At 40.2% G+C, this 15,186-nt stretch overlaps 1 protein-coding gene and 1 pseudogene across 2 annotated transcripts in view; one reads left to right on the plus strand and one right to left on the minus strand.

The window, feature by feature from the left end:
* NFX1 (nuclear transcription factor, X-box binding 1) overlaps positions 1-15,186 on the minus strand; it is a 79,898-nt gene that overhangs the window by 15,630 nt on the left and 49,082 nt on the right. Inside the window, exons 11-15 of one of the 2 annotated variants that reach the window (XM_065878617.1) lie at positions 14,138-14,168; positions 8,560-8,642; positions 6,986-7,094; positions 2,538-2,657; positions 521-600 (exon numbers count right to left, since the gene is read on the minus strand). In XM_065878617.1, coding sequence (XP_065734689.1) covers positions 521-600; positions 2,538-2,657; positions 6,986-7,094; positions 8,560-8,642; positions 14,138-14,168 — 423 coding nt within the window. The remainder of the gene's footprint in view (positions 1-520; positions 601-2,537; positions 2,658-6,985; positions 7,095-8,559; positions 8,643-14,137; positions 14,169-15,186) is intronic. The other variant, XM_065878618.1, reaches the window with a different exon arrangement.
* Positions 4,631-6,147, plus strand: LOC136124462 (heterogeneous nuclear ribonucleoprotein A1-like; annotated as a pseudogene).

Genomic DNA, 15,186 nt, shown 5'->3' on the forward strand with positions numbered 1-15,186 from the left:
CAAATAAATTAATTTAAAAATAAAATAAAATAAAAATAAAAACGAGAGCAGAATAGATTCAGAATGTTACCTACTGTATGATTCCATTTATGTGATATTCTGAAAAGGCAAAACTACAGGGGCAGACAACATTGGTTGCCAGGGCCTGGAGGTAAGGGGTGAGTAATTATGAAGTGGCCCAAAGGAATGTTTGGGGGTGAATGAATGCTCCACATCTTGACTGTGGTGGTGGTTACATGACTGTACGAATGCTTCTGTCAACTCATAGACTTGTACACTAGAAAGGGTACATGTACGAATGCTTCTGTCAACTCATAGACTTGTACACTAGAAAGGGTACATTTCATTTTATGCAAACTATACCTTACTGAAAAGAAAAAGAAAAGAAAAAAAGTGGCAACAGCAAATCTCTGCTTCTTGGAGTATATTTATTTTGAGAAACAATGAGGTTAACCCTCTTAACGAAATCCAATCATAAATCTCTGGTTGGAACAATGAACACTTGGGAGAGAAAACTTACCTCATGTTTGCCCATGCACCATTTCTGAGTTAGAAAAGTACAAGGGGGACACTTGTCCTCACTATGACAAGAATGATATACTGTAGAAAGAGAAAGGTAAAATTAGGAGTAATGTTTAAAATTAGGAATAATGTTTAAACATAGACTACTACACATATCATAATGGCCTATGACATGGAACTTTTAAATTTCAGAGCTGAGTACTTTTTAAAATGGTCACTGAAAAGTAAAAGTAGTTGGCTTTATATTAAAGTGTTGAAAGATGAACATGAGTGAGAAAAAGAAACCCAACTGAGGGGCAAGAGACACAGAAGCAGAGAAGGAGGCAGTTTTTCTACTCCGTCTCCTGTGGCACTGCCACATGGTCTGTCCACATTACTCAGTGATTCTTTTGGTCCTACCTTACACAGCAACTGCTCCCTTTTGTTCAGACATCTTTGTTATCTCATCTAACATGCTTCCTCTGACTCCTTTCAATCTCTTTACTGCCTGGAAGAGGCAGTTCATTCAAACTCATCTCCTACAACAAAGCCTTCCTTGGCTGACCACACCCTGACCTGAGCACTCTTGCTCTCCCTGACGTCTTAGTTCTTACACAGATGGCTTGCTGCCATGCTATCTGGCCCTTCTTCATGTATTGGCTAGTTGTGTCAAATGTTTTCAACTACCATCTTCTTCCTCTCAGAAACAACAGAACAACCTCAAGGTCATGGGCTATTTTTTCCCTCCTCTGAACCTCCCTCTATGTCTGACACCATGCTGGATATACAAGAAACACTCAAGAAAAGTTAAGTGAATGCTGAATGAAAGCAGGCTAAAACAAAACAACTCACAAATAGTTAAGTTCTCACTATGGACATCAATCAGCAGGATTTGGACTTCATTTGTAATATCTGCAAGTGACTATAAAGGAAGTGAGTACAAGTGAGTGGGTGAGTATCTGTTTGGACATTAATTTCATGCTGGTGTGAACACCACAGCAAGGGTTTGCAAACTAAGCTGGGAGGGCCGCCTTAAGGTCTCCAGGAAAGGAGGGACTTTCCACTTCATGAGGAATTTACTTAATTCTTTTTCACTCTGTAACTTAAAAAATTGAGAACTGCTTGTCTATTTGTCAGACTAAATCATATGGCCAGATTTATTTAAAGTATCAAATCCAGTGACTTAAATTATATCAGGTTTGCCTCTAGGACTTGGTAAAATGAAATGATAGGGCCAATATGGTCCTAGAGGAAAGCCAGTGACTAGACTGGACAGAAAATGGGTGATGTCAAGTAGCTATTTACCTGGTGTCTACAGCAGTCTATCACAGAAAAACTGGAAACAAATGTCCAGCAACATGAAACTGACTGAATCAGTTATGGGCCATCCATGTAACAGGACACTCCACTACCATCTAGAAAAATATTCACTGATAAGGAGAGAGATTAAAATTACAATAATAAGAGGGAAAAATATCTAGTTAAAATAAGTTCATTAGGATCCCACTTTTATTTTAGGAAAAAAAAATACAAATATATATTTTTGCCCATGGAAAAAGGCCCTGAAAAATATACACCAGGGCGTAATTCCTAAAAGGTGACATAAGAGATTATTTAATTTCAATCTTTTGACTTTATCTCTATCTTCTTTCTTTCTCTCTTCCTTTTTATGTAATAAACATATATTGTGTCTACAACAACAACAAAACCGAATTACTCTTAACTTTACAAAAAGATGCTTAACTTTGAAATATGCAACAGAAGTGGAGGCCACAAAGAAAGAAGACAAGACCAGCTGGGGATTCTCCCAACCCTTTGGGTGTGTTTGACATCCACAGAGTAAAGCACTGTAAGGCACTGTGATTCCCAGCTGTGGCCCAGATCTCAGACCCATCTTCACAGAAGCAGCCCGAGCACAGGGAACAAGGAAGGGCTACCACAGTGTAACCTCACAGCAGTGAAGACCATCATGCAACATCCTAAATGACACAGTGTGAGCAGGCTGTGAGGTGTGGAGGCAAGGAGACAGGACCCACCTGGATGGTCACATTCATGGACTCTGGCACAGGTCTGGGTACACTCAGGGGGCCTGGTACCACAGGGAACTGGAGGGTAGATCACCGATGCGCCACAGTGGCAGGTTAATTCATCAAAACCTAGTGAAGCCGCAGGTGAAACAAAACAACCCTTCATGAATTTGAGAATTTGAAGCACAAGATAATTACACACACACTTTTTTTTTTTTTTTGGGTTGTATTTTTAGAGGAGAATTTTTTGGGGGGCTGCTCTTTTAAAAAAGGTTTTTATTTCATTAACGTTGAACTGCTGGCAAAGTGTTCAATTTTTACTTGCAACAAACTTTAAGTCCATGAGTATTCCAAGACATTTTTACATGTATTTTATAAACAAAAGATCTACAGACCATCTCTTTTGACAGAACAGGAGACTTCCACTAAAGAAACAGATTCTTTTCTTTAACTTTTTGGTTAGGAAAATGGATAGAGATTATGAAAGCCACAGGTAGTTAACAAACACAGAAAAATATGCTTTTGAATATAAACTTCAGAGAGCCACTGAAGCCATTAAAAAAAAATTCTTGTAAGTATAACTGACATCTATCATGATAAAAACTTTTTGGTTAGGAAAATTTCTTTAACTTTTTGGTTAGGAAAATGGATAGAGATTATGAAAGCCACAGGTAGTTAACAAACACAGAAAAATATGCTTTTGAATATAAACTTCAGAGAGCCACTGAAGCCATTAAAAAAAAATTCTTGTAAGTATAACTGACATCTATCATGATAAAAATATGAAGTTGAGATGAAGCCGAGAGCTACATCTGAGTTCACTAGGCACAGTTCACAAGCCCAATCAAAATGAGAACTCACATGGGGCCTCCAACAAGCGGCCCACTTTGTCAAGAGCTCTACTAACCCTCAGACCCAAAGGGGAGCTAGTTCTTCAATCCTGGTCCTTAGTAGAGGCTGGGTCTTTGGCCATGGTTCTCAACTAGAGACCAAGAGTCAGAAAGCCCAGGCCCTCCAGGATTCCTCTACCCACTGCTCTTCTCCAGTCAGCACTCTCCAGAAAACTCTTCAGAGGCTACACAACGTGGTGGAAAGAGCCCTGTAAATATAGCAGGAGACTTAGGCTTCTAGTCCTGGACCTACTTCTCACTTGTGCAGTGACTGTGGGCAGGTAACTTAACGACTCTTGAGATTGCTTCCTTTTGGTCAAATGGGGATACCAAACTTTGACCTGTCCACTCAAAAGTTTATTGTGGGGGTGGACTAATATATGTGAAACAGCTAGGGAAAGAGTAAGAGGCTACATTACTTGTTTCTACGGAACTCCACGTGTGTGATTTATAACAAAGCACTTAACTCCTTTTTGAAATATGGTAGGCCTAGTATTCCACCGAAGGTATGTTGGGAAACCCTGATATAGGCTAATCTTTTAATGTAGCAGTTCTCAAAGAGTGCTCAGTTGACCCCTAGGACTCCCTGATCCTTTCAGGGAGTCTACAAGGTCAAATTTATTTTCATAATAATACTTAGATACTATTTGCTTTTTTCACTATGTTGACATTTGCACTGATGTTGAAAAACCAACAGCTGGTAATACTGCCAGGGCATTAGCACAAATAAGGCAGTAGTGCCAAACTGTAACCATTGTATTTTTCACTGCCACATACTTAGAGTAGATAAAAAATGACAATTTCACTTAAGAAAGTCCTTGATGAAGAAGTAAAAAAAAATCTTGACCCATAAATACATGTCTTTCTAATATTCTGTGGAACAAAATAGGGTATCTGCTTCAAGCACTTTTGTTGCACACAAAAATACAGTTGTCCCTCAGTATCCTGGCGGGGAGGGATTGGTTCCAGGACCCCCATGGGTACCAAAATCCAAGAATGCTCAAGTCCCTTATATAATATGTTGTAGTATTTGCATATAACCTATGCACATCCTCCTGTATACTTTACATCATCTCTAGGTTACTAATAATACCCAATGCAATGTAAATGCTACATAAATAGCTGCCAGCACAAAACAAATTCAAGTTTTGTTTTTGGAACTTTCTAGAATTTCTCCCCTTGAACATTTTCAACCCACAGTTGGTCGAAACTATGGATGTGGAATCCATGGATATGGAACCCTCAGATATGGACGGCTGTCTGACCTCTGGTCATTCTAAAGAACTGCACTCTTCTGAGTCGTATTAACTTATTTTTTCATAACACACCGTTTTACTTGAAAAAGTGGCCGACAAACTATGATTATTCAGACTTGGGTATTTTGGCAGACGTTTATGAAAAATTAACAGTGAAACCATCACTTTAAGAAAACTGACTTTGCTGCCAACAATAACATTCAAGCTTTCAAGTGAAAACAGAATTTTGGAAAATATGCATTTATCACTATGAGCTTGACAACTTCCTAATACTTTTCCCCAGAGTTTTCTGATGGGATTGGTAGTGTATTAATGAATGCGAGTTTTTAATATTGTAACACAAGCAGACCCCATCTTAGGATCATTGCTTACATCCCAAGTTTCATACATTCAGCGACAACAGAGGAATAACTTCTTTAAAAGTCTTAATAGCTTTTTTGCCCATGGTCACCGCCGAGTAAGCATCATTGAAGCCTCCCCCCTCTACTGCCGTCGTGTCTAAGTCAGAGTCTCCCAAAGAGCCCGAACAGCTGTGGAAGCTCCTCACCAGACATCTGAGCTTTGAAACAATTGATGACAGTCTGAGAAGCCACCTGAGCAGCGGGCAGCGCTCAAAGACTGTGTGGTAACGAGGGGTCCAAACACCAGGTGCTCCAGAGGCTTCGGGTTTGTCATGTATGCCATTGCAGAGGAGGTGGATGCGGCCATGGATGCGAGGCCACACGAGGTGGATGGAAGAGTTGGGGAACCAAAGAGGGCCGTCTCAAGAGAAGATTCTCAAAGACCTGGTGTCCACTTAACCGTGAAAAAGATTTTTGTTGGTGGCATTAAAGAAGACACTGAAGAACATCACCTAAGAGATTATTTTGAACAGTGTGGGAAAACTGAAGTGACTGAAATCATGACTGACTGAGGCAGTGGCAAAAACAGAGGCTTTGCTTTCATAACCTTTGATGACCATGACTCCGCAGACAAGACTGTCATTCAGAAATATCACACAGTGAACGGCCACAACTGTGAAGTAAGGAAAGCCCTATCTAAGCAAGAGAAGGCTAGCGCTTCATCCAGCCAAAGAGGTCGAAGTGGTTCTGAAACTTTGGTGGTGGTCGTGGAGGGGGTTTTGGTGGGAATGACAACTCTGGTTGTGGAGGGAACGTCAGTGGTCGAGATGCCTTTGGTGGCAGCCGTGGTGGTGGGGGATATGGTGGCAGTGGGAATGGCAGTAATGGATTTGGTAATGACGGAAGCCATTTTGTAGGTGGCAGAAGTTACAATGATTCTGGCAATTACAACAATCAATCTTCAAATTTTGGACCCATGAAAGGAGGAAACTTTGGAGGCAGAAGTTCTGGCCCCTATGGTGGTGGAGGCCAATACTTTGCCAAACCATGAAACCAAGGTGGCTATGGTAGTTCCAGCAGCAGCAGTAGCTATGGCAGTGGCAGCAGGTTTTTTTTTGGCAGCAGGTTTTAATTACTGCCAGGAAACAAAGCTTAGCAGGAGAGGAGAGCCAGGGAAGTGACAGGGAAGCTACAGGTTACAAGAGATTTGTGAACTCGGCCAAGCACAGTGCTGGCAGGACCTAGCTGCTACAAAGAAGACATGTTTTTGACAATACTCATGTGTATGGGCAAAAAAACTCGAGGACTGTATTTGTGACTAATTGTATAACAGGTTATTTTAGTTTCTGTTCTGTAGAAAACGTAAAGCATTCCAACAAAGGGTTTTAATGTAGACTTTTTTTTTTGCACCCATGCTGTTGATTGCTAAATGTAATAGTCCACTCATGAAGCTGAATAAATGTGTCTTTTTAAAAAATGTGCTGTGTAAAGTTAGTCTACTCTGAAGCCATTTTGGTAAACTTCACCCCAACAATGTGAAGTCAGAATTCCTTCAGGGTGATGTCAGGGCCCATTCGAAATTTATTTACAACCTGCTTGGGTGGAGAAGCCATTGTCTTCAGCTGAACTGACAGTTACTGTGTTGTGACCTGGAGTTCACTGTTAAAAGGGTCACCCAAGCAAAGTTAGAGTTTTCTGGTTATTAATATGATTGTTGGCACATCCTATGCAATATATCTAAACTGAATTACGGTACCAGATAAAGTTATAGATGGGAATCATCCATTATCATGTGTAATCAATAAATGATTTAATACCCTCTTTTAAAAAAAAGTCTCAATATAGCTGAAATACTAAGGCTTATTAATTCAGTAATCCATACCAACCTAAGAAAATCAATCACTCAGAATATATCATTCCTGACTTTCTAGAAAACTCTATACAATAAAGTATACAGTGAAGACACTCACTAGCTTGCCAGCATGTTTGGCAGTTCCCACGATGACAAGGTTCTTCACATCTATGAAGGCCACAGCGGAGTTTCCTCCCACAAATCAAAGGACACTTGTGCTCCTTATCCTAGGAGGAGAGATACTGATTGACTGATTGATTGATTGCATGCAGGATCTTAGTTCCCCGACCAGGCATCGAACCTGTGCCTCCGGCAAAGGAAGCGCAGAGTCCTAACCACTGGACTGCCAGGGAATTCCTGAGAGATTTATATATGTTTACAAAATTAACTCCATTTTATATTTTCCATAAACAAGATTAATAAAGAAGTTCTCCACAATTATAGATCGCATGATATCTGGAATTAGCTTCAAAATAATCAAAGGAGGGGGAGTAGGTGGGGAATGAAACAAGATTAGTCATGACCTGATCACTACTGAAGATAGATGTTGGGCATATGGGACTCATACTTGTCTCTCTGCTTTTATATATGTTTGAAATATTCAGTAATAAGAGGAAGTCTTTAAACTTTCAAACACTGGTTTATAAGTAAGTCTTGATACACAGAACAATTTCATCACTCTTCACACTGTCAATATAAATGCTAAAAATAACAATTGTGTATTATATATGTGTGTGTATATATGTACTACTTTACTATTGGTACTGTGTTACCTTGTTTACACACACACACACACACACACACACACACACACACACATACACACGATAACACAGTATCCACTGCCAGGTAGTGCTTCCTTTATTTAGTTCCACAGAAGTGAATATTTCAGATAACTGAAACCTGTTCTTTAAAAAATGCCACACTCGGGACTTCCCTGGTGGTCCAGTGGTAAAGAATCCTCCTTCCAATGCAGGGGACGTGGGTTCAATCCCTGATCGGGGAAATAAGATCCCACATGCCGCGGGGCAACTAAGCCCGTATGCCACAACTACTGAGCTCGTGCACCTCAACTAGAGAGCCCATGTGCTGCAAACTACAGAGCCCATAAGCTCTGGAACCTGTGAGCCACACAACTAGAGAGAGAAAACCTGCATGCCACGACTAGAGAGAAGCCCGTGCGCCGCAACAAAAAGATCCCGCATGCCTCAACAAAGAACCCATGTGCCACAACTAAAACCTGACACAGCCAAAAAAAAAAAAAAGAATACCCAAGAATGGAGGCCCCTCTTCTGGGAAAAAAAAAGCCATGCTCATTTTGCCTACTGATCTGACCCATGGAATATATGAAACTTGAAGCCTGAGTTGCTAAGGCCAAGCCAGTCTGTGTGCTGGGACAGCATACAGTCTCCTGCAGATGACTACATGCTTATCCAGTGGTCTTGAGCTCTGGGGCCTGAGGCCTTCTGTCTTTCTTCTTTCCTTTCCTCCATGTTGCCATCAGCTGGCTTCTTGACCTGGCTGAGGCCTAAAAAGGACCAGTCTGTCTTTCTGGGCAGCATTCTGACTGCTGCTCAGGGGCCTCTCCCAGTGATTTCCAAATCTGGGCTGCATTCTAGATGGCGGAGGCTTCCAGAAGCCCAGCCCCTAGATGAATGCAATCTGATACTGCCTAATGATAGGTCCACTTACCACACAGCATATCTCGTTACATTTATGCCGTCCACATAACCGTTTCTTGTTACACCTCTTGTCACACATAAATGTAGCATCTGCTATGAACAATTAAGAAGAAAAAGAAGTCAGAGGACATGAACATTCATTCAACAAATATTTGTGTGACTACAGGCTGAAGAAATACAAATGTAATAATGTAAGTAAATTAGTTATGGTGAAAATGCATACTATTTAAATATCACTTTTCACTTGCCAGACAGTCAAAAAAATAGAAAAGAAAATAGGAAGACTACCCAAGTGCCCACTGATAGATGAATGGATAAAGATGTGGAATATATACAATGGAATATTACTCAGCCATTAAAAAAAAGAAATCTTGCCATTTGTGACAACATGGATGGTCCTAGAGGATATTATGCTAAGCGAAATAAGACAGAGAAAGACAAATACTGTATGATTTCACTTATATGTGGAATCTAAGAAACAAAACAAATGAACAAACATAACAAAACAGAAACAGTATAGATACAGAGAACAAACAGGTGGTTGCCAGAGGAAAGGCGGGTAGGTGGAAAAAAGAAATAGGTGAGAGGTACAAACTTCCAGTTGCAAAACCAATGATTCATGGGTATGAAATGCACAGTGTAGGGAATATAGTCAATAACTAAATAATATCTTTGTATGGCGACATAATGTAACTAGACTTATTGTGGTGATCATTTTGAAATGTACAGAAAAAAACACTATGCTGTGTAATAGGAACTAACAGAGTGTTGTAGGTCAATTATACTTCAAAAACAAACAAACTCATAAAAAAGAGATCATATTTGTGGTTATTAGAGGTGGGGGGGTGGGTAGAGGGGGAATTGGATGAAGGCAGTCAAAGGGCACAAACTTCCAGTTATCAGATAAATAAGTATTAGGGATGTAATGTACCACATGATAAATATAATTAACACTGCTGTGTGTTATATACGAAAGTTGTTAAGAGAGTGAAGTAAGAGCTCTCAACACAGACAAAATTTTTTTTTTCTATTTCTTTCATTTTCCATCTATATGAATTGATGAATGTTCACTAAACTTATTGCAATAATCATTTCATGATGTATGTAAGTCAAATTATTATGCTGGGACAGGAATAAAGACGCAGACATAGAGAAAGGACTTGAGGACACGGGGAGGGGGGAAGGGTAAGTTGGGACAAAGTGAGAGAGTGGCATGGACATATATACACTACCAAATGTAAAATAGATAGCTAGTGGGAAGCAGTTGCATAGCACAGGGAGATCAGCTCGGTGCTTTGTGACCACCTAGAGGGGTGGGATAGGGAGGATGGGAGGGAGACACAAGAAAGAGGAGATATGGGGATATATGTATATGTATAGCTGATTCACTTTGTTATAAAGCAGAAACTAACAAACCATGGTAAAGCAATTATACCCCAATAAAGATGTTAAAAACAAAAACTTATTATGCTGTACACTTTAAGCTTATACAGTGCTATATGTCAATTATATCTCAATAAAACTGGAAGAAGAGGGGGCTTCCCTGGTGGCTCAGGGGCTAAGGACCTGCCTGCCAATGTAGGGGACATGGGTTCGAGCCCTGGTCCGGGAAGATCCCACATGCTGTGGAGTGACTAAGCCTGTGCACCACAACTACTGAGCCTGTGTGCCACAACTACTGAAGCCCACGTGCCTAGAGCCCGTGCTCCGCAACGAGAAGCCACCGCAACGAGAAGCCCACACACTGCAACGAAGAGTAGCCCCTGCTCACCTCAACTAGAGAAGGCCTGGGCATAGCAACAAAGACCCAACGCAACCAAAAAAAAAAAAAAATTTGTAAGAAGAAAAGGAAAGGGCTTCCCTGGTGGCGCAGTGGTTGGGAGTCCGCCTGCCGATGCAGGGGACGCGGGTTCGTGCCCCGGTCTGGGAAGATCCCACGTGCCGCGGAGCGGCTGGGCCCGTGAGCCATGGCCGCTGAGCCTGCGCGTCCGGAGCCTGTGCTCCGCAGCGGGAGAGGCCACAGCGGTGAGAGGCCCGCGTGCCGCAAAAAAAAAAAAAAAAAAAAAAGAAGAAAAGGAAATAGGAAGACTGATTAATGTATGGAACAGGTGAAGGTGTGGAGAAAAAGGCACACACACTTAGTGGATGGGAGAATAAACTTTTGGAGTACATATGTATCTATCAAAAATTTAAGTGGCAATTCCATTTTAAGTAATGCTTCCTACAGATACACTTTCAAAAGTAGCTAGGACACCAAAAGCACAAGCAACAAAAGAAAAATAAATTTGATCAAAATTTAAAGCTTTTGTGCATCAGAGGACACCATCAAGAAAAGACAACAACATAATGGGAGAAAATATTTGCAGATCAGTTATCTCATAAGTGTCTACGATCCAAAATATATAAAGAACTCTTTCAACTCAATAACAAAAAGACAACCCAATTTAAAAATGGTAAAGGAATAGACTTTTCCAAAGAAGATATACAAATGGCCAAGTACATGAAAAAATGCCCAACATCATTAGTTATCAGGGAATGCAAATCAAAACCACAATGACTTATCATTTCATACCCACTGAGGATGTCAATAACAGTAATAATAATAATAGTAGTAATAAAAAACAGAAAATAACAAGTGTTGGAGAGGATGTGGAGAAAATGAAACCCTCATACATTACTGGTGGGACTGTAAAATAGTGTAGCTACTGTAGAAAACAATATAGCAGTTCTTTTAAAAAAATTCTACCTATAACCAACATATAATCCAGCAATTCCATTTCTAGGTACATAACCAAAAGAATTTACAACAGGTTCTCAGATAAAAGCTTGTGTACAAATGTTCATAGCAGCACTAGTTGCAATAGTCAAAAGAAGGAAACCAAATGTCCACCAACAGATGAATGGATAAACAAGCTGTGGTATATATATACAACAGAATATTATTCAGCCATAAAGAGGAATGAAGTACTGATGCGTGCTACAAGGTGGATGAACCTTAACAACATGCTAAATGAAAGAAGCCAGAGACAAAAGGTTACATATTATATGATTTCATTTATATGAAATACTCAGAATAATTAAATCCACAGAGACAGGAAGCAGAGTAGTGGTTGCCAGGGCTGGTGGGGAGGGGTGAGTGGGGAATGAAAACTCAGTAAACAAAGGGTTTCCTTTTGGGATGATGAACCCATTTTAGAATTGACAGAGGTGATGGTTTTAAAACACTGTGAAGGTACTAAATGCCACTGAATTGTACACTTTAAAATGTTTCACTGAGGACTTCCCTGGTGGTGCAGTGGTTGGGAATCCGCCTGCCAATGCAGGGGACACGGGTTCGAGCCCTGGTCTGGGAGGACCCCACATGCCGTGGAGCAACTAAGCCTGTGTGCCACAACTGCTGAGCCTGTGCTCTAGAGCCCGCAAGCCACAACTACTGAGCCCGCATGCCACAACTACTGCAGCGTGTGTGCCTAGAGCCTGTGCTCTGCAACAAAGAGGCCACCACAATGAGAAGCCCACACACCACAACAAAGAGTAGCCCCTGCTCGCCACAACTAGAGAAAGCCCGTGCACAGCAACGAAGACACAACACAGCCAAAAAGTAAATAAATTTATTAAAAAAAGAAAAAACAAAACAAAACAAAAAAATGTTTCATTGTATGTTCTGTGAATATTATCTCAATAAAGGTGCTGAAGGCGATGAAGTGTTTACCGGTGAAATAACGTTTGGGATTTGTTTTCAAAGTACTTCAGTGAAAATTAAAAATAGGAAAGAGAGGGATGGATGAAGAAAGAAGATGGGCAAAATGCTGATAACTGGTGGTAGGTACATAGGGATTCACTATACTAGTCTCTCTACTTTCACATATGATTGAAAATTTTCATCATAAGCTAAAAAAGTAACAAGATGGTTACAGCATTATCTGTAATGGGGAAAAATTGGAGACAACCTAAATGACCAACAAAAGAGCAATGGTGAACTATACTATGGCATATCCACATAAAGAATGTTCTCAAGAGGGAGAGCTATACACACTGACATGGAAAAATGTCTTTGATATATTACTTAGGGGAAAAAAACAAGTTCCAGTATGTTTAGCAAGAACCATAATAGCACATGTATACACCTGTATGAATACAGAAAAAGATCTGGACCCACACCCAACAAACTAATGATGTGGTTTTATCAGGGGAATGGAACTAGGAGGGGAAAATGGGGTGAGGGTGTATTTCTACTTTTTACTATTTTATTAATTTTTTAATTATTAAAAATTATGTATTAATATAGTAAGTTTTTCCAATTATATTTTTTAATTACCAAAATTTTGACTGTCGTTTTGAGGAAGATATTTCTGGTTATGTCAAATATTCAGACAGTTGAGGCAGATATTCAGCCATTCTCCACCTTCCTCAGGCTAACAGATCCTTAGTTTTGTTCAGAAATTGGGCACCCACGTGTTCCCCCATTACAGGAGTGAATGCTGAATAGTGTAGCCTGTCATGGTAATTCCATTCCCCTTGTTAGTGAAGGGACTGGGCAGGAACATGTGATAAAAAGCATACTGAGGGTCTTTCAGGACTGTCTTCCTTGCTCTCAAGAAGGAAGAGAAGAATCTCTCCTTCTTTTCTTTAGATGTTGCTGGGAGATGACTCAATGCGTGAAATTGCTGTAGCTAACTTATACCCATGAGGGGAAAACCAAGAAAATCACAGGAAGCTGGACTGGAGTCCTAGAATCACTGGGTTTGTTATTAAAACCTTGGACTTGTTCTGCCTCCAGACTTCCTGTTATGAGAGACAGTAAACCTCCTGAGAGCTAAAGTCATTTTTCCTTGGGTTTTTTGATACCTGTAGCCAAAAGCACCTTAACCAATACAGCTTTCTTTCTGACCAGAATTAAGAGCTTTTATTTTGTATAAGTTTATCTTCCATCACTTTTCCAAAACAGTTTTAAGGTGGCTTAAACAAAGACTATGTGACAGTTGGTAAAACAAGAACAGAACCATAATAAAGTGGAGTATCAGGATCAAGGACAAAGGAAGAAACAATATTCTAGGCCTAAAGGTTAAGAAGGCTGCTGGCTGAGTACCCCTGTTCTAGGTATCCAACAGTCCTATCAAGCCATAAGGGGATCAAGCATCAGAGTCAGTTTTTACAAAGTTTGCTTCATTACATATTATTTACCTTCCCTTCCCATATCAACATTTTATTATGAAAAATTTCAAACATATAAAAAAGTTGAAACGAGTTTATAGTGAACACTATGCCCACTACCTAGCCTCTACCAGTAGTTGCTTTTTCTCATAACTCTCTATTCTTCCATCCAACTATCAGTTTATCTTAATTTTGGATGCTTTTCAAAGTAAGCTGCATACATGAATACACTTCCCCGGTATTTTACAGCATTTCACTAACCAGAATTCAATTTATGGTTCTTTTTTTTTTTCTTTTGAGGTAAAAGTTACATACAGTTAAATGCACAAAGTACCTTCACTGAATTCTGACAAACACATAACCCATTCCCCTGTCAAGATGTAAAAAATTACCTTCACCCCAGAAAGTTACCTCATGCCCCTTCCCAGTCATACCTTCGCTTTTGAGATTGGTACACGGAAGCTCCTATGGAGAAAGAAAAGGGAATAGTAACTACTTTAGGAATAAATGAAACAACATAACTGCAGTATAATGCTAAATGTAACATGCATACCCCAAATACCCAGTACTTCTCTGGCAGTCACTTATTCACCAACTTCACCTATCTGGAGCTACGTTTGCCCAGTCCCTGTAAGCTTTACTCACAACAGGGCCCCAGGTCTAATGACTTTTCATGCAAATATAACATTCTTTGTGGTCTGACCTCCAAACTCACAGCAGACTACGTATTATAAAATCTGAAAGGAAAGAAGGACTGACTACTAAAGGTATGCAAAGCAAAGAGAAATAACTGTCTGGCAAGGGTACAGACAGAAAAAGCCATAAAAAGCAGATACAAGAATTGAAAATATGTAACAATCAGCACCATCTGATGCAGGGACAAACAGCTCTACATGCTCAAAAGTATCCCTGGCAATGCAGCTGAACTGTAGCAGAGTGGAATACAGAAGTCCTTTGCCATTCAAAGTTTTGCTACCCTGGTTTCAATCATGTGTGAATGGCCTCAAAGGTCTATCACATGTAATTTTGCTGAAAAATGTTCCTGAATAACATGTGTGGGGAGGCTGCTGTGTGAAGGGCGAGTCAGTCACTTGGGAGAGAGTGAGCCTGGCTGGCTGCCCAGCACCTACATCTGAATTTGGCTTTGATGTCATGGACGGGTTGCTATGTACCCAGAAATAAGCAAAATGATAAAAACATTTCTTCTTAGTGAAAATGACCCTGAAAAAGGGGGGCAGCTGCTGGGGCTGATAACAGACGTGAAGATGTCTAAGAAATTGAAGCTTCTTGGCTAGAAAAATGTTTTCGGTAAATCAATGAGTTGGCTCGGTTCTATGACATGAAAAAATTCCCCATATGTTCTCTAGAGATACAAAGCAAAAGTGACTCATGAAATTGCTTGAGTGCCCCAGTTAATACAAACACCGGATTGTACACAGGAAATGCTGGGAGTTTGGGGGTTTTGAGCACAAGCCACCATTCT

The sequence above is a fragment of the Phocoena phocoena genome, chromosome 6 (assembly GCF_963924675.1).
Source record: "Phocoena phocoena chromosome 6, mPhoPho1.1, whole genome shotgun sequence".
Classification (NCBI taxonomy): Eukaryota; Metazoa; Chordata; class Mammalia; order Artiodactyla; family Phocoenidae; genus Phocoena; species Phocoena phocoena.